This window comes from Marmota monax, unplaced genomic scaffold, assembly GCF_021218885.2.
Source record: "Marmota monax isolate L192 unplaced genomic scaffold, Marmota_monax_Labrador192_F-V1.1 WCK01_AAM20220418_F8-fsc00001, whole genome shotgun sequence".
Taxonomy (NCBI): Eukaryota; Metazoa; Chordata; class Mammalia; order Rodentia; family Sciuridae; genus Marmota; species Marmota monax.
This window is the reverse complement of record NW_026693777.1, coordinates 53,728,110-53,748,616: the sequence shown is the minus strand read 5'-3', so window position 1 is coordinate 53,748,616 and position 20,507 is coordinate 53,728,110. Positions and strand designations below refer to the sequence as shown.

The window sequence follows — 20,507 nt, the reverse complement described above, 5'->3', positions numbered from 1 at the left end:
ACCCTGCTTCTGAGGCTTGAGGAAACCTGGTGGCTATTGTTTGGGGACCTTGGTGTCAGTGCAGGGAGGATGCCCACAGAGACAAACCCCACAGCCTGATCAGAGGATGTCTGGTTCTGGCAGTAGGTGCAGCCCCGAGCTACTTGGAAGCCTCCAGAGAGCCATCCACATCCTAGATCAAAGGTCCAGGGCACCACAATCGCTTAAGACTCAGCCCGGACATCTTCACTTACAACTGATACTTGGGACCAACAGTACCAACAATAACACGGTTATGTTGCAGCAGCAAAGTGACCCAGAGCCCGAGATGTGTCTTTATTTTCAAGCTTTAAGTGCTCTGTGAGTCAAGCGGGTGCTGAACTGCTGGGCTCCCGGATTCCCTTCGTTTGGACTCACCTTCTCCGGGTTGCCAGACTGACTGAGCTGCGGAAGCTGCGCGCGCCCCCTGCGGGCCGCCGGGGCTAGACGCCCAGCAAGCGTCCGTTGTTTAGCCTGCTGAGAGGAAAGGGATGCTTGCTGAGTCTTTGTTTTTAGAACATCTCTGTCCTAGGGATTTTCAAACCGATAACTATTTCGATATGAACAGGGTGTGGAGGAGGAGGAAGGGGATATCAAATTAACCTCAACAATGCCTAGGGCTGCCCCATCCATGGAGACAAAATTTTCATCTTCCCAAAGAACACCCCAACTCTTCCCCAAACAGGCACATGTTTGGATTTGTTATCCAAATGATGCTTTTGCTGACATGTTTTTATTTGAGAAGATCAGAGTCAGTGTAAAAAAAAAAAGGTAATGCTGGCGGTCTGAAGTTGGAAGTTGGGGCCAAGGGATATAGTTTGAGCGGATTAGTGGTTCCTTTGTTTTGTTGTTTCCTCTTCCAGCAAACCGACCCGAGTCAGGAGGCAGCTAGCTCTGAGACCTTGAGCTTTGGAAGTCTTTGTTTTCTCTCCTGTGGGGTGGGTGAAAGGGCATTCGGAGGCCGATAGGTCTGGAGCCCTGGAGCGGCTTCTCGGCGTCAGGACCCTGGACAGGGCCCCACCATCACGTCACCTAGTCTGCGCCCCTGAAAGGCGGCTGGGATGCCTGCTTTTAAAAAGTTGTAGTGAGAAAACGAAAATTAACAGTTAATATTCCGAAGTTTATGAGAGCATGAGGACCTGCCAGGAGTATATATAGTGGCAGTCAAGTAATCGAAAAGATCAAACCTATCGGCGTCGATCCTGTGGTTGATCTTTTCGTCCCCCACAGCAGCTTTGTGTATGCGTCTGAGTGCACGTGCACACCTGCTTATAAAATCGGAATTCGTGTCCCTGTGGGTGTGACAGGGGTTGGATCATTAAGCTAAAACGTTCAATTCAGTCCCTTTGATCCGCGTTGGGGAAAATCTATAGTCATCTCTAATCTACGAGGTCTTTAAGGAGGTTGTTACACGAGCTGTTTGATGTCATCATTTCCACCTTCATGGCAAATTCAGCTAATCAAACAGATGCTGCTGCCCAAAGTTCTCAGAAGAAATAGTTCTTACAGAGCATATCAGTAAAATTTATTCCCGATCTTCTTGTAAAGAAAAAAAAATCTTCAAGTCTAACGAATGCAGTGGGAAAATTAAAAAGGAGGCTCTGGGGTGTCTTGCTCCTCGCCCTCTGTAGTTAGAGGCCTTGTCCTTGAAGTGGCAGTACTGAGTGTTCTTTGTGAACTCCATATATTGGAATATTTAAACACACACTAAATACTGCACCTCAACCACAGAATATTCATGGGTGGAATGAGGAATAACTAGTTTCATTTCGGTCCCCACTAAAGCAGGTAAAATTGAATGGCCCCCAACCTAGGATAGCAACAGAAGGAGGCTTTTACAGAAGTCAGGATGTCAGAGAATCCATTTCTCATCATGCTAGAGAAAGACATTTAACAAATATTCACTAAATGTAATTTTTCATTATGTCTATTTAAATAAGATAAGCACCTTTATGAGAAGAAAGTCAAATTTCCACTTGAAAAAGATCAGTGTTATAGTGCATTAAAAAGGAAAAACTTATTTCTAATTGAATGAATTTAGCATATAATCATAAATTCCTATCTCTTATCAGTAGGCTTTTTAATTTTTTTAGTTGTAAATGGATCTTTACTTACTTATATGCAGTGCTGAGAATCAAACTCTGTGCCTCACACTTGCTAGGCAAGCGCTCTACTGCTGAGCCACAACCCAGCCCTCTTATCAGTAAGTTTTTATAGGTTTTTATTTTAATATAAGTGTGTTAATACTAATGAAGCTTAATTTTTTTGAGATGATAGAATTGGATTAGTTGACTAGGCCAATCTCAAAACAATCATATAATACAAACATATAAATTATTTTGACACAAACATATAAATTATTTTTCCTGGGGTCTTGCAATAGAATCATCTACATATATCCCTCCCAAAATATGTTATATTATATCATAAAATTGGAACAGTTTAGCTCTAGAAATATTCCTCTCCTTTAGGCAAGGTGATTTAATAAGATTAAAGCTGAAAATAACCAGACACTAAAGTATAATACATCAGATTTGTCAGTAATAAATAATAAAGGAAACTTAAGTTTGTTGTGCATATTATTGATTGTACACTACAGTAGGCACATATATATTCTCATTAAATACTCATCATCTATGCCAGTGGCTATTAAGTCTTGCAACACATTGGAATCACTTAGAGATAAAACGAACAAACCCTAATATCTGGTTGTAAAAACAGATATTCTGATATATTTTGTATGGAACATGACCTGGGCATCAGGTTTTTGTTTTTATTTATTTGTTTGTTTTTTTAAGACAGGATCTTGCTAAGTTGCCCAGGCTGGACTTGAATTTGAGATCCTCTAGCCTCAGTCTCCCAAGTAGCTGGCATTATATATATATATATATATATATATATATATATATATATATATATATATATATATGTATATATATATATATATATATATATATATATATATTATGCCAGTACTCCCTGCATAATGAGGCATTGGGATATTGGCATTTTTAAGAGCTTTCCGGTGATTTTAATGTGCAGGGAAGTTTTGGAACCAGTAGTCTATGTGGTTACCATGATTTTCCCTGTTGCTTTCTTTATGGATGTTAAATAATTTTACCTGTACTAATACAACTGGAAAACACTGATGCCCTAAACTCAGCATTCCCAATTCAAAACCCATAACTCTTTTATCCTCTACCTCATGATTCTGTTGTGGGTTCAGGTCCACCAGGTCAGTGGACCTAGAGTGTGGAAATGTCTGATTCATGGTCATAAACACCCAATGGGAAGTCTGTGCATAATAAAATTCTTGAAATTAGAGAGAATGTATTTTCCCTCTGGGACTCTCAAAGAGTGTTACTTATGGAAACTTCTTTCATTTTTACTCAAGACTTTTAAAAGAGATTTTTTATTGCTCTCCTTTGAAGAAGCAGCCAGGGGGAATGCAAGGCAGTAACAGAGCTATACATGGAACCCAAGTCTCTATCCATTTGTTCACTTAAACAATTATTGATGGGCAAGACCCATCTCATTAGATGTGCTCTGTGGGTAGGGCTGGCCCCTTGAGACCCATGCCTGGAGGAGGCCCCAAGGGCCCAGATCCTTCCATATTTTCAAGCATCGGTATTCTAATCTGCACTTGGGCAGCAATTACATTTCTTGGCTCCACATCAGTGCCTGCCTTTCAGTTCCAAAGCTTGACTGTTACTCATATTTTAGGACTCTGCATACATACAAAATAATCAATTCACTAAAACTCTGATTATATGTTGGCAATTGTCCAGAGGGCAACTTACAGTTTCCTTCAAACCCTGCGTGCTTCCAGTCACCCATGTGTTTCTCATCTTTCTTTGCATATGCCATAGGGTACTCAGAATCGACAGTTTCTGAAATCACTCCTTTCGTTTTCACATCTGGTGATGATCTCATAGTCCCAAAGAGAGGTTATCAGAAGAACACAATAAACTATGTGCTTTTCGCTTTCCTTCCTGTTGTCTTCTAAAACAGATCAATGGGGAAATTAAATAAACAAACGAGAGAAGTGCGCCACCTAGTGACCTCTGTGCTCACTGCCGGTTCCTCTACTGGAGTGCGTGAGAGGAGTGGCTAACGTGATTCAAGTATTGATGGAGTCACAAAAATCGTTCATTAAGGCAATTTAATCTTTGCTATTAAATGTCCTTCCAATTCATTTGGGGTAATTAAGATGCAGTTAAAGTGATTAAATTCTAATTACTTATGCTAGACAAAGACATATTTGTCACACTAATGCGGTTAGGGTAACTAAGGACTCAGAAAGAAAGTTAACATTTACTTCAAATGATGCAACTGAAAAAATCAGTTCCTCTTTTCATCATTAATCCAGTGAGCTGGGTGATTATGTAATGGCACTACAAGCTCATTAAATACGGGAAGTGCTGATTAAAATGACTGCTAGGAGGAAAACTTGAACTAGAAGTATCTCAATACCATTTGGTCAGCATTCCTGAGGCAAAATTACTTGAGGTTCTTTCCCTCCAAGCCCTCCACCCTGAAGTAATAAAACCCTCCTGACATAAAAAGGAGAATACCTCACAGAAAGCTCTTGTTATCAATCTGCAGATGTTGTTAAATGAAAAACAAAAATTATTTTTAAATGGTAAATGGATTCTTTGGGTGGCAGGGTGCATGGCAAATGGTTAGGAGTGGAGAAGAGAATTCCTAAAGTAAAAAGAATGGACATTTCCACTACAGGCTTTGGAAGCCACTTTCCTTTACACAAGCACCTTTCCTGTTATTAAGCTGTCCTTCTTTGCCTCTCAATTCCATTTTTTACTGCCTTTGATGGATGGGGACAGACTCCTATTGCACACAATTATGCTACATTTGATTATTATACATGCTCTGAAGAGTGCTAAGTACCTCTACAGCAAATTGCTCTCTGTTCAATATTTTTCTACCTTCCTGTGGAAAGAGGCTTTGGATTATAAACCATCAACTCTTTGATGTTGTTTTGCCATAAGCTCCATGGTTCCCAGCCTCTTAGGATAGCTTAATTATGGGTGATCATAAAGTAATGAATGAATTTGAAGTTTGCCTTTCTCACAAAAATGGCTTCTTAAAGAGGTGCCTAATGTTTTCCTTGGGGCAGGGGGATAATCCAAGGGCAAGAATGATTAGGAATACCTTTCCTCAAGAGACCTGAGTCTTGTAGTAGTTTAATTTGTATATTGAAACCATAGTTGTGCACTATTTATCTCATTGAATATTACATCATAAGCCAAAAAAGCTAGTTATCAAATTCATCAGTTACTTAATCAAACAACTACTTTGAAAACAAATTAGTTATCTGAATATTTAGCATCATTGTTAATTTTTTGGATCATGTTATACCATCTTAAATTACTGGATGAAAAACAACAACTCTGGATTAGGAATCAAGTGCCCTGGAGAAAGGTTCTTGCAGTAATTAACTCTTAGACCTTGTCAAGTAACTTAACCTTTCTGGGCTTTAGTCTCCTTAAATGTAAAATGAAGTATTTGGCCTTAGGGTTCCTGCCAGGTCCCACATTCTATGATGGATTGCCTTCTTTACTGTGTCCACAGCAAAGTCCAGTAGGCACCCTGGTCTCTTATCTCAATTTAGTGCTCTGTCCCAATATTAAGGTCCAGCAAGGTGTGAGACTCAGGGCCCAACCTTATGAATGGAGTCTCAGGCCAGGCTTTCCAGCCAGGTGGTCCAAGGAAATAGCCCATCCAGTCAGGAATGCTGCCTTCAAAAGTGCCAGTTTGGGATTCCATGTCCTGGTAAAACAAGCTGTTATTGAGGATGGGGATCATCAGAAACTCAAAATAATAATAATAATAATAATAATTATTATTATTATTATTATTATTATTATTATTTGGCATCCACTTGTAACCCTGTACCTGCACATATCTAGCAATTCTATTCTTTTGTATATGTTTTGGAAAAACTCATGAGTATGCCTAGAAACCTAAAAAGACTGTTCATAGGAGCATTGTTGTTAAGACCAAAAACCTGGAAACAGCTTAAATGTCCACTAACAAGGAAAGCATAAATACATAATGATGGACTCATGTAGTGCAATAATATGCTGTTATAAAAATAAATGAGCCAGAGCTGTACATAACAATGTATATGAGTCTTTGGAACAATGTTGATTAAAAAAAAAAAAAAAGGTAAGCTATAGAAAACCATACCAGAACAATACCAGTTTTACAAAGATCAAAAGCAAGCAAGGCAAAACCACTTACTGTTTAGAGATGCACAAATATGTGATTTAAAAAAACTATTTTAATAAAAACAAATTGGTAGAGTGCTTGCCTCGCATACACAAGGCCCTGGGTTCAATCCCCAGCACCACAAAAAAAAAAAAAAAAAAAAAAATGGGAGCACTTACCTATCACATGTGAGGCATTAGTGCTGAGTCCATCCTCAGCACCACTTAAAAATAATAAATCATATAAAGCTATAAAAAATGGGGCTGGGAATGTTGCTCAATGGGAGAGCACTTGTGCAGACTTACACAAGGCCCTGGGTTCCATCCCCAGCACCAAATAATAACAATAATAATAATTTTTAAAAACCCACAAATTCAGGAGAATGCTTGCCTCAGGTGAGGGGATGCAAGGAGGTAGAGGAGAGGACATGCTTGTGGCTTCACAAGGCAGCTGACGTTCTAGTTCTGTTGGGTGGTGTATTCATAGTGTTCATTTTGTTACTGCTTCATAACTTACAAACATGATGTATATTGTTTTGTAAGCAATAAATATTACTCAATTTGAACATTGAGGAGGAAGAGATTATTTTTGTCTGGCTCCCCCAACCCAAACAGTTTACAGCAAACAGATACCAAGACATCTTGTGTTGTCATTTAAGCAAGTCTTAGCTCTATACCAAATATTAGCTCTCCTAGGGATTTTATTTATTTGTTTGTTTGTTTATTTGTTTATTTATTTATTTGTTATTGATGGACACAGTACCTTTATTTTATTTATTTATTTTTATGTGGTGCTGAGGATCAAACTCAGTGCCTCACACATGCCAGGCAGGCACTTTACCACTGAGCCACAACCTCAGCCCTCTCCTAAGGAATTTTATGTAGCCAATTGTGGACAGAGTTTAAGAAGTGAAAGAAGAAATTCGTTAGATAAAAAAAAAAAGAGTTGATTTCTTCATTCATTTGAGCACTTATTCTAGCAGGTTCTGTGGTCTGGACTGGGGATGGAATGTACAACACACTTGTCTAGTGGGAAGAGACAGATGTCAGTTCACATCATGTGTGTGTGTTGGGGGATGGTTCCAGGGAGGAGAGGGCTGAGTATGATGAAGGGACAATTTTGAAGACCTAGAGGATGAGTCAGACTTGGGTCAGAAATGGAGGAAGAGGTTTCCAGGAAGATTTCTTGTATATGAATTACTATATAACTGAAAGTTTGTTGCTTCCCCAGCACAGCTGAGTGACACTGTATAGTCCCATCAATAACAAAAGCTTTCTCCAAGGCTGTAGTTTTCAGTGGTGGGAGCCATGGACCGGAGGTTTCATATTACTCTAGGGAGAAATTCAGATTGGTGGAAAAGATGAAGGAGAATATGTGTTGTTTAAAAAGCTTCCCAGGTAAATCTAATGTGATTCCAAATTAAGTATTAGAATAGCAATACAATAATTTAAAAGCAAATGCTTTTTAATTATTTTACCCTCATTTCTAGAATACCCTATATCTCCATAGCTCACTGTTTAAGTGGTGGGTATATAAAATCTTTGACTTTTTTTGATCTCTGTGTATGTGTGTGTGCATATGTTACTAGGGATTTAACCCAGGGGCACTCTGCCACTGAGCAACACTTCCTGTCTTTTATTAAATTTCACTTTGAGACAGAGTCTCACTAAGTTGCAGAATCTCGTCTCAAACTTGAGATCCTCCTCCCTCTTCCTCCTGAGTCTCAAGGATTACCACTGTGCCCAGCCTTTTGATCTTTTTGAAATAAAAAAATTCACTAAAAATTTCAAGATCCCTGTAGAAATAATTGATCCCCATGCTCCTCCATCTAAAGTTATTACTGTTCTATATCCTTGCTGCTCAAAGTGTGGCTCCCTGGCCAGCATCATCATCATCACCTGGGAACTTATCAGAAATGCAGACTAGGTTCTATGCCAGACCTCCTGAGTCTGAATTTGTATTTTAACAAGAGCCCCAGAAGATTTCTTTGTATGTAATGTCTAAGAAGCACCATCAAAGGCTATGTTACATCATTCAGAGGGTCCCTGTTTCTTCATTTGCCCAAATATTTCTCATGTGCTAGGCCCTGGGGCACAAAAGAGGAATGATGTGTCACATCCTGGAGAAAAAGCATGTGGGGAAATACTGACCATATCTCTGGTGAGGGCCATGATCTAGGTAGGAATACAGTGCTGTGCCAAAAGAAAATGAAATGGAAAGAAAACTTAAAAAGGATGACAAAGGACCTTGTATGTCTGTGCAGTCAAGGGCCTTTGGCCTATGACAGCAGGACCTAAAGGAAACTGTGACCTGTCATGCAGGAAATGGTCAGATTTGTGCTTTTGAAAGTGTGCCCGAGTGGGAGGTACTAGGAGTAGAAGTATCAGGGAACTAGTAGTAAGCTAGGAAGGATGGCAAGGAGGGTCTGATCATATGTCACTCTCAACCAAGGTAGAGAAAATGGGTGGGCAAGTTTTGAAAGCTATTTCTAAATTAAAATCAAGAAGATCTTGTGAAGAGTGAAAAAGGAGGAGCAACTGATTCCTGTGGCCCTGGCTTGGGAAGTTGGGTGCTTGGATATACCTTTAACCACAGAATGGCTATGTTGATGTAACTATAAAGATAGACACTTTAGGAAGAGACTGCCTTCTCAAACTTGCTTATTAAGATATATGGGCTCTTCGGGCTCTGTATAGACTTGAGATACCAAATCAGATTGTCTGTGTTTCACCCAAACTTGTCACTGGATGAGAGGTGATATGAGCATGATGCTAATGAGGTGAAGATTCTGGGTTCACTCCCTCAGATCCAGTTTTGAGATGGTTCTTCTTCTCTCAGCCAACTGCTGCCCTGGGCATACAGGAGTCTTGAAGAACCAAGGTAAAAAGTTAATCTGAATCCATTCCTGCTGCTAGAGAAACAAAGTAATCCCCAGTAAATAGTAGATCAGGAGCCATCTGTCTGTAACTGAGGACAATAGGAGAGGAGATATGAACACAGACCTGTTGGTGGGCAGACAAGTGTTGGCAAGTCTTGGTTTTCACAAACCCATCTTTGATAAGCATTCTAAAGACAAGATATTTTCATAAAAAGGCCTTTCTCTAGTCTAATTATTTTTTATGGTTGTCCCATAAGCCCAAAATTTTAAAAAGATATTTATATTTAAATATATGCTATATGCACATCTTTTTTTAGAATGTTAAACAGCCCAGCTGGGTGCAGTAGCACACTCCTGTAATCTCAGTGACTCAAGAGGATCACAGTTTGAGGCCAGCCTGAGGGAGAGAGAGAAACCCTCAAAATAAAATACAAAAAAGGCTAGGGATGTTGCTCAGTGGTAAAGCATCCCTGGGTTCAATTCCTAATATCAAAACCAAAGCAAACAAACAAAAAAAGTTAAATATCATAAATAGATATACAGAGAAAACTATATTTTCTCCTAATCTATTCCATAGTTACCTAGTCCTCCTCCCCTAAAGGAAATCCATGATCAGTTTCTTTTGAATTCTTGGAAGACAGTCTATGGCGTTTCAAGTGTGTAAGCATGTGTATATATGTGTAACCCTCTTTTAAAACAATTAAGGGCCTCTTCCATCTCCCACATTATAACTTTCTAAGGAAAATAGTGAATGGTTCTTGCTTCCATTAATTCTTTTTTTTATTTTTTTAAAATTTTTTAGTTGTAGATGGACATAATACCTTTATTTTTTATTTTTACGTGGTTCCGGGGATCGAACCCAGTGCCGCATGCATGCTAGGCAAGCGCCGTACCACTGAGCCACAACCCCAGCCCCCCTTTAATTCTTTTGACTGAACATTTCCTCCCTAGAAATGTGTTTACAAACTCAGCAAGGTACTGCAGTCTGAATAACTGGCATAGGGTAACACCATCTAGGTGGGTTGAAAATGGAAGCCAACAGGGTGGTGCATGCCTGTAACCCCAGCTATTTGGGAGGTCAATGTAGTGAGGCCCTAAGCAACTTAGTGAAACCCTGTCTCTTAAATAAAAAAATCAAAAGGGCCAGGAATGTACCACCTTGGTAAAGCACCCCTGGTACCAATCCTGGGTAACAAAAACAACAAAAAATTTGACCAATTGTTAACATTTTATTCTATTTGCTTTACGATTTTCTTTCTTTCTCATACACAGATTTTTTTTTTCCTCAACCATATGAGGGTAAGTTACATATATCATGGCCCCTTGCCCCTAAATATTCAAGAGTGTTTTTCCTAAGAATAGGGACATTCACTTACATAGTCACCGTTGACCCAATAATATCCTTTGAGCATTGTTCTCCTCAAGTGCAGGATCCAGTCTCAGCTTTAGTGATCATATTTGTTGTGCCTCTTTTATTATGAAACATTCCTACAATCGTCCTTTGTCACAATATTGACATGTTTGAAGAATACAACCTCTTGTGTTTTTTTAATTTATATATGACAGCAGAATGCATTACAATTCTTATTACACATATAGAGCACAATTTTTTATATCTCTGGTTGTATACAAAGTATACTCACACCAATTTGTGTCTTCATACATGTACCTTGGATAATAATAATCATCACATTCCACCATCATTTATAACCCAATACTCCCTCCCTTCCTCTCCAACCCCTCTGCTCTATCTAGAGTTCATCTTTTCCTCCCATGCTCCCTCTCCTTATCTCATTATGAATCAGCCTCCTTATATCAAAGAAAACACTCAGCATTTGTTTTTCGGGGGTGGATTAGCTAACTTCATTTAGCATTATCTTCTCTAACTCCATCTATTTACCTGCAAATGCCATGATTTTATTCTCTTTTATTGCTGAGGAATATCTTGTTGTGTATATATGCCACATTTTTTTTTTATCCATTCATCCACTGAAGGGCATCTAGGTTGGTTCCACAGTTTAGCTATTGTGAATTGTGCTGCTATAAACATTATTGTGGCTGTGTCCCTGTGGTATGATGTTTTTAAGCCCTTTGGGTATAAACCGAGGAGAGGAATAGTTGGGTCAAATGGTGGTTCCATTCCCAATCTTCCAAGAAATCTCCATACTGCTTTCCATATTGGCTACAACAATTTGCAGTCCCACCAGCAAAGTATGAGTGTACCTTTTTCCCCACATCCTTGCCAACACTTACTGTTGTTTGTCTTCATAACCCCTTGTTTTTAATAAATTAGTTAATGTGTTTTTCTGATGTTTCCTGGTGATTCCATTGAGCTTATGCTTTCTTATCCAGAAAGCTGCATGTATATCCTTCTCAGAGGATCACATCTGGAGGCCCCCAACTGTCTGTCCCTCACTTAACTGGTGAGTTAATTTTAATCACCTGAAGTGTTGTCTAATTTCTCCACTGTATGATCATAACACATTTTTTCCATTCCTTACAACTAATAAGCAATTTGTGGGGAAAAACTTTTAGACCATGCAAATATCCCACTCCTTATCAAAATTCCCCATAGACTAGCATTGGTTGATTCTTGCATGATCCAATTTGTTTTCTGATGGTTCCAAAATTATTTTCCATTTCCAGCACTCCTGCTTTGTTTGACAGGCAGCCCTCGGCTTTCTGCAATGAGTTGTAACAGCCTGCTTTCTCTCTCACTTATCCATTTACTGTTGTGGACTCATGCATTTTCCCTCCCAATTGTTTATAATTCATTGTTGTACTTAAGTATTTTGTTGCTCAGATTGTGTCAGAATTGACTGGTGGGAATCCCTTTAACCTGGCTCCTATGCCCTTGTGACATGTTCCCACTATTTTTTTTTTTTTTTCGGCTTTCTGGCATTGAAAAAAAAAAATGTCCTAATCTTATCTACTCTGCCACTGGCTTGTTTTGATCAGGTATGGTATTAAAGATGGAGAAAACCTTGATGCTGAGTATGCTTCTGGCTGCTAGGGTGACTGTCTTTCCACCCTCTCAGACAAAACCATGACGAATATATACATACAATTAATATATACATAGATACAAATATACAAATATATGCACTTATGCACTCTTATACATACATAACACACTTGTGCATGTTTATGTAAACATGCTTATGTACAGATTTTTTAAAATAATGAGCCTATACAAGTACCTCCACCTCCAATTGCAATATATCCCCACAGTGAGAACCCCGATACCCAACAATCTACTTCCATCTCTCTCACACACAAACTCACATGCTCAGTATTATAATACATCTAAGTAGTTTCAAAATTGCTTCATACGTACTCATAAAGTAATCAAACTGGTCAAACATTTTTAGATAAAATTCATTAGCAATTCTTACCCCCTCCCCTCTACACATGCCCCACTTATCACTTGACAGCTTGTTAGAAATCCTACTGAATTAGAAACTGTAGGATAGAGCCCAGTAATCTATATTTCAACAAGATCTCAAAGTGAGTCTAAGGCATGCAAAAGTTTGAGAAGCACAGATCAAAATATTCAGCATTTTAAAAATATTTTTATGGGTGCCAGCCTGGTGGATAATCAGGGGGTGACACAGGAACACTGTTCTTCCTTTCTCTGGGCCAGAAATACTCTATTTACCCAAGAGAATGCTTTCAAGTCCCATAGCTCCTTCCCCTCTGCTATAGGCACTTGGCAAGATGAAGGAGGATATGTCAGTTAGTGCTAAAAAGCTCATAGCCCTGTGAGCCCCTGGATTCAATCTCCAGCACCAAAAGCAAAAACCAAACAAACAAACAAACAAAAAAAAAAACTTCACAGTCAATAATATCTGACCCTTCTCTGGTTCTTGCCCAACTTTTGCTATCATTAGAACCACATACTCCCAGACAATTCTCATAAAATTCTGATTCCATCAGTCTCTGTTTTTGATAAGTGTATGGGATGATTCTTTTGAAAGTTTAAAAATACTGGCCTCAGGGATGTCTGCCCCAGCAGCCAGGCTAGGTTTCTGCTGGCTCCTGGCACCTCTGCTTCCCTCCCCACAGGGTGGTACAGGACTCTGGTGAGACATGGCTAACTCATGATGCAAGGGAGGAAAGTGTGGGCCAGAAGGATGAGTTTTCTGTTCTTTGCCTATGACAGCAACCAACTGAGAGAGAGGATCCACTTCTGAAACCCCTTGGCCCTGTTCTGTTGTATGGCCCATCTGAAGGATTTTAAGCTTGACTTTGGCAATTTCCAAGGAAAAATAAGTCAAAGGTGGCAGGGAGGTATAGCTACCATTTTTCAAAGTCCTGGCAATGAAGTTTGGGGAAGAGTATGGAAAATTAACAAAAGCAATTTAATTTTTTTGAATGAGCAAGAAGGAATTAAAAGTGGAATAAATGTTGTAATAGAAGTTAAAAGCTTCAACTTCAAAAGGAAAAGAAAGAACCTATCAAAGCTACCTGATGACAAATTATGAGCATGCTCCCTCATCCCCACTGGAGTATACTGGGGTATCAGGAGAAGTTAAAAGCAATAGAACTGAAGATTATAAAGGAAAGGTCTCAGAAGAAATGGAAGACATTATCAAGGAGGAATTAAAGCTCTTTAGAGTATAACAGAATGTATCTAAGAATATTCTATGTACTAATGTAAAATATTTTTAACATTTAAGATCAGGGATCTGGGCTATCTCCATGTTTGATCTATTTTCAACAGGTTCTAAAAGGGTACCTCACTTGGTGATTCCATATTTCAGACTATCAAAAGAAACTGGGTTAAGGTTTAGTCAATTAAAAGGGGGCTGTGAGGTCCAGGAATGACAAGTGGATGTGGGTACCCCTGTAGAAAAGCTGTTTTCTTAAGGTGATTTTAAGTGTCCTCTTGCTCTGTGACAATGATAGATTTGCAGTCTGCTTGATGATGGTGCTTGTGAATTGCTCTGCTTGGTCTGGGTTTTTTTGTTTTGTTTTGTTTTAAATCAGTTTAATAAGAGTAAGCAAACAACTGAAACAGTTGATAATAAATATTTGAAAATTGGAAAAAAATATTGGCCTCAAAGCAAGTGGTTTCATTACTTGGGAAGCTTATTTTAAATGTTCATTTGTAAATCATACTCTCAAAGAATCCAGTTCATTAGGTATAGGATAAGGTTCCCAAATATGCATTTTGAACAAGCCACCCCTTCTTGCTCCTGCTCCTAGGTAATGTGGATGTATCTGGACCATACCTTGATTAAAGTTCACAGTGTGGATTCTAGGCCCTTGTTCCCCAGCACATAGCCCTGGACCAGCAACTCAGTGTCACCTAGTTCAGGTTAGACATTCAGAATCTCTGGCCCCACCCTGAGCTACTAAGTCAGAATTTCACCTTAACAAGATGTTCATGTGATTCAAGTTTGAGAAGCACTGATTTAGAGTAATGGTTCTCAGCTAGAATTACATAGAGAACTTTCAAAAACCCCAGGTTTAGACCTCTGGTAGACTAAACAGATCAATGTCTCTGGAGATGAGTCCCAAGCACCAGTGTTCATAGTGTTTCTTAGATGGTTCTAGTTCATAGCCAAGACTAAGAACTTCTCAGGATACCCCCAGACTCCCACTGCAGAATCTAGGCTAGCCCTGAAGCCCAGGAGAAAAGAATGATATCCTCAACCAGGGATCCAGAGCACTAGTAGTCAGAGGTTCAAAGAGCAAAATGTTCAATGACTTTGCAGTATATCATTTCACCTTATTTATAAAACATTCTCTTTATTTGGTGGTACTGGGGATTGAATCTAGGGGCTCTCTACCACTAAAGCTACATTCTCAGCCCTTTTAATGTTTTGAGAGAGGGTCTATGTTGCCCAGGCTAGCCTCAAACTTTTGATCTTTCTGCCTGAGCCTCGATAGTTGATGGAATTATAGATGTGTGTCACTGCACCTGACTATAAAGCATTCTTTATTTGAGTCTTTCATCCCTTGGATTTGAATTTCTTCAAGACTAACCCCCTAAGATCATCTCATTAATATGTTATTATGATTTCTACTGCACAGACTCTGTGGATACATGCTGTCATCCATAAATCTAATCCTTTTCTCCCCTATATTAAACTAAGGCACATGAACCAATCACTACCCATTTTAGTAAGGAAGACAACAGGCAGGGAACCTAAGCCTTCTGGTGTTCCATGCTTGATCTTGGCCTTGATTACATAGGTAACTTTTTGTATAGAAAAAAGAAATGACATTCCGAGTGCAGGGAACAGCTTGAATAAAGGACTAAAAGTATGAAGTGCATCGAATGTTTAGGAATGACTTCTGAGAGTGGAACAGGAGTGATGGGTAGCAGATGGACAAGTAATGGGGAGTGAGATGGGTAAGGTTGTTGAGGTAAGAGTGTCAAGGTCCTTGAATAGAGCTTTCTTCTGGGGCTTTTGGGAGGCCCTTGAGAAGTTTATTGTATGATAAATGTTATTGGCAGCTTAGCATTTGCAATTTGATTCTAGAGACAAATTCCAGAACTGCAAACAAGGCAAATTTCACTAATTTGAAATTAATTGTGGAAAATATCTGATACCTTAGTGAAAAGTAAAGTTGTAGATTATTTTTATTTATTTACTATGTATGTATGTATATATGTATGTATTTGGTACTGGGGATTGAATTCAGGGGCACTTGACCTCTGAGCCACATCCCCAGCCCTATTTCATATTTTATTTAGAAACAGAGTCTCCCTGAGTTGCTTAGCACCTCACTTTTTGCTGAAGCTAACTTTGAATTCACGATCCTCCTGTCTCAGCCTCCCAAGCCACTAGGATTACAGGCATGCGCCACCACACCTGGTTAGTAGATTATTTTTAAAGGAATACTATTTTATGACTTTCAGTTGCTACAAATATTATAAAGTAATATGTGCAGCTATTAATTATAGAAGTGGAACCAATATACTTTAATTCACAATTGGCCTATATGAGATAAAAATGCATAATAAGCATGTAATTTGTCAAGCATGTAATTTGTCCATTTTGGTTGTTTTGTCATATAAGCATCATAACCAGGAGATCCATATCATATATTTCCAATTATTGGGTTCCAAACTACTGAGGGCCTTTTTAAAAATAAGGAACACTGATGTATCAAAACTATAGTGGGGGGCTAAGGTTGTGGCTCAGCGGTAGAATGCTTGTATAGTACCCATGAGGCACTGGGTTCAATCCTTAGCACCACATAAAAAGAAATAAATTAAATAGAGGTTAAAAAAAATTCTAGTAGGTCAGGCATTAACAGAAGTTTAGAAATTTAACTGGACACAGTGGCACATGCCTGTAATTCCAGCAACTCAGGAGGCTGAGGCAGGAGGATTGACAGTTTGAGGCAAGCCTCAGCAACTCAGCGAGGCCCTCTGTAATGCAGTGAGACCATGTCTCAAAATAAAATAGAAACAAAGGCCTGGGTGATGTAGCTCAGTGGTAGAGCACCCCTAGGTTCAGTCCCCAGCACCAAAACTAAACAAATAAATAAATAAAATCTTAAAATTTTTAAAAATTTCTTAAATAAAGGAGGGAGGAGAAGTTTTGGAATTTAGATATCAAAATTCATTTTTTTAATCTAAAAATCAAAATTCTTGAGCCAAACTTTTGGAAAAGAACCATACTCCCCTTTGCTGCCAACTAAACAATCAGGTACAAGGCCCTGCCCTCTCTTCCCACCAGCAGCTATGAAGCTGCAATAGAGAGAGAGCACTTTGGCAGGAAGGTTCAGGTCAGTAGGTGTCTCTTCCTGCCAAGTGTAGAAATCCTTGAGCCTATGCTCAGGAAAGGTGTGTTTTGGGGCTAAAATAGCCAGCAAGAGAACAAGGCCAGTGTATTTGGAATGTGAAATGCATTCACTCAACAGGGATTCCCAGCCTGTGCAAGCAGGAAAACAGAACAAATGAGGAAAGACAGTTTGGTGGGAGAAATGAGCTAAGATATCCTAGAATCACACAAAAAGGGCCCTGTGTTCTCTGCTTTCCCCAGTCTGTGCCTGAGGGCTCACTGGAGCCACACCTCCTGGTACCTCTAGTAATATCACTGGTTCCTATATTGATTCAAACCTCAGCTCCACCAAGATCATTGGGGTGACCTTGGCCCAGGCCCTCACCCTCACTGAGCCTCAGGCTGCTCTTTTGTCAATTAGAGATAATAATCGTTATTATGAGGCCATGCATGGCCTTTCACATATGGGCTTAGCACAGGGATGGGGGGGGTCCTGTTCCATCCCTCCTGGCGGTCCACCTTTTTTACACAGTCCAGGGGCCCCCCTCTCCTGGGCTACCACTGAGCTTTACCTAGAGAAGAAAGATGGATCAAAGTGTTGTATACGTTGACTCTGGAAGGACTTCAGGCAGCAAACATGGGATGGCAGGTGCCTGTCCTGGATAGATCTTTTCAAAAAGCAACAAGGGGCAGGGTAGTGGTGGGAAGTTTGGATGACCATTCCCACCTGAATGGATGGAGCAGACTTACCTCTGTTGACTTTAGCCAAAGCCCTCTATGCCCCATTGTTCTTCTTCCACACTGAGTCAGCTGATCTATGCTCTCTAGCCCCCTCCTGACTCAGGTCCCTCTCCCTGGCCAGCATGGAGGTGCTGCCCACTATGTTGCCCAAACTGCCTCCATCTCAACTTCCATCCAGACTACTTCATTGAATGGATAAAGCACAGACATTTCAGCTACCTAGAGACAGGTCTGGCTGACTACTGGCCTGCTGCCTGACTGGCCAACAGTTCACCCGGGGTTCCCTAGGCTCTACTTCATATGCTCCTGCCATCTCACCATCCTGGGAAGGTTCTCGAGATGTGTCCACCACACTCACCTCAACGCCCAGGGCACAGTGAAGTTGAAGGCCCATGTTCCCCACTCATCAGCTTTGTTCCCACAGGCAAGTCACCTGACCTCTCCAATAGTCTTTTATCTACAAAAAAGGGAATACCCATTTTATACCTCACCTGAGTTTTGTAAAGTCACACATGAAGTTTTTTTGGAGGTGTTTTAGCACTGAAAAACAAAATACAGTGTGAGTTATGATGATAATTCTTTGCTGGGAAAATCTGCTGAGTGTTTGTATTAGGCTTTTCATGTGCATGTCCAGAAGTTTCCATAGTTGTTCTAGCTACCCCCACGTACACAGACACATAGCCAACGTAGCTTGTGTCCAGCAGAGTGTGTTGGCTCCACCTCCCTATGCTGGACATCAGTTTCCAGACAATCTGTGCAGAAGTTTTCTTCCCACGCCAAGGCTGTCCTTGGCCATATCAGTGAGAACTCGCTAGTGTGGCCTTTCAAACCACATGTTATGCCGCACCCTGCAGTTTGCCACTTAAAACCTGCCTTGTTCCTAAAACAGTTGGAGGTTCTGCTTGTAAATATGTACACAGCACAGAAAAAGAACTCCAGGCAAGGCAGATAACATTCTGACCCAGAATGCCTGGAGGCTGAACTATAATCCTGAGGCTGTTCCAGTCAATAGCCCAACTCTTTAATCTCCACAGTATGGGTGGGTACCAGCCTGGAAGACGTGCTCAGGCGAAGCTGCAGTCACTTCCATCATTTCTCCTTAGGAGTCTCTCCCCACCCTGGTCTTGTTTAATGAAATCTGTTGCACACTTGCTCGTCCACCTGAGTTGTCTCCTGGAGTTTACTTTGAGAAACATCTGTGGCCCATAAGAGAGGGTCTTTGGGGGCTCACTGAACATCAACACCAACCAGCTATTGTCCTTGAAACAGGCCAGAAGGGACTCTTTCCCAGTGGCAGTCGGCTGAAGGCTGAGGGCTCACCTCCTGTGCCTGCCCAGCTACTACTTTGTTTTGCTTCTCAGTGCTGGGGATTGAACCCAGGGGTGCTCTACCACTGAGCTATATCCCCAGACCCCACCCCCCCACACACACACACACACTTTTTGAGATAGGGACTCCTTAAATTACTAAGGCCGACCTTGAACTTGTCATCCTCCTCCCTCTGAGGAATGTAGCTCAGTCCCTGGGTTTAATCCCAAGTACTTAAAAAAAAAAAAAAAGAATATCTCCATTGTATGAACATGTAACAATGAATCCCACAAATGATTTCCACTATTATGTATGATAATAATGCACCAATGAAAAATATGGAAAAAGACTATAAAGAAAATAATTTAAAAAAATAACTCCATTTATGAATTTCAGCTTTCTAATCTTACAAGACCTGATGATTATTCACTAGGCACACAAACCTCATTTCTTTCCTACCTCTCCTGAAGGTGCTTTACCAAAAGCCTTTCTCATCTTCATCTGTTCCACCTCAGCCTTATCTCTGCCTTCCAGGAGTAAGATTGAGGCAGTGGTACACGAACAGTCTGCCAAAAGACAAGACATGGACCAGAGGGGTTGTCCAGTTGTCCTTCGAGAGAATAGTGCAAACCTCACACTTCTCAGGGTGTCCAATGATTACTCAGAAACCAACAGTAATCAGGGTCCACACTGTCTGCCACTTCCCCTGAATTGGTGCTGAAGGTTGTAGACATGCATCAAGTCATGTAGATGGTTATGTAGTCCAGTCCTTTATTATTATTATTATTATTATTATTATTAAGAAACCTGAAGCCAGCTTGATTCAAGGATTTAACCCAGTCATTTGACTAATTAGCCACAGAGCCAGGAGCAGAACCCAAATCCTCAGACAACTAGACCAAGACTTTCCCATGATGCCCCCTCCCTATGGACTGGGAGCACAGAGTGACATACACCTGATTATACCTTCCCCCCTCATCTGTATGAAGCAGCCAACCCTAGGACAAATATACCAAGACCATCAGGAAGCATGTTAAATTGTTCTACGATTTTAATGCAAAAGTAGAAACTCAGTAAAAATAACCAGTCCATCCATCGGTTGTGTAATGACTCAAGTCCTAGGAGGACAAAGGCTTAACTGGACTCTATGGCAGTTGTTATTACTTTATTGTCTAAAGTTCATCAGATGGAAGCAACCGTAGGTCTGTGAGTTTATGTTTTGCCACCTTTGTTCAGATGAACATGGGTTTGGATTATTTACAGTACCAGCTGATTGCAAAATAGTTACTCTTTGAGAAATCATGAAGGATGGGCATGATACAATGAAAAGTCAACATAGAAGCTGTATGTTGCAAAAGAGAGAAAGGTTACCCTGGACGTTGTTTAACTGAGGTAATAGATTTTGGAAAACAAGAGACACCACAGCTGTGCATAAGAGCTTTAGAACCCACAGGGGTCCTAGAATACTGCCTGCTTATTTAAAGACATCTGCAGAAAAAGAGATTGAAGGATTTCTACAAGTTCATACCAAAGGTTAGAGTCAGATCAAAGACTCATGCCTAATGTGTAAGTCCAGTATTCATACTTGTATT

The 20,507-nt window shown here is 40.1% G+C and overlaps 1 protein-coding gene and 1 pseudogene across 2 annotated transcripts in view; both read left to right on the top strand.

The window, feature by feature from the left end:
* The window catches only part of Onecut1 (one cut homeobox 1), a 39,220-nt gene that overhangs the window by 5,830 nt on the left and 12,883 nt on the right, over positions 1-20,507 (top strand). Inside the window, exon 2 of one of the 2 annotated variants that reach the window (XM_046461526.2) lies at positions 11,477-11,547. The exons of the other annotated variant lie outside the window; for it this stretch is intronic. Coding sequence (XP_046317482.1) covers positions 11,477-11,544 — 68 coding nt within the window. The 3' untranslated portion in view covers positions 11,545-11,547. The remainder of the gene's footprint in view (positions 1-11,476; positions 11,548-20,507) is intronic. 2 annotated transcript variants of the gene reach the window in all.
* On the top strand, positions 11,558-19,676 carry LOC131424833 (gamma-glutamylcyclotransferase-like; annotated as a pseudogene).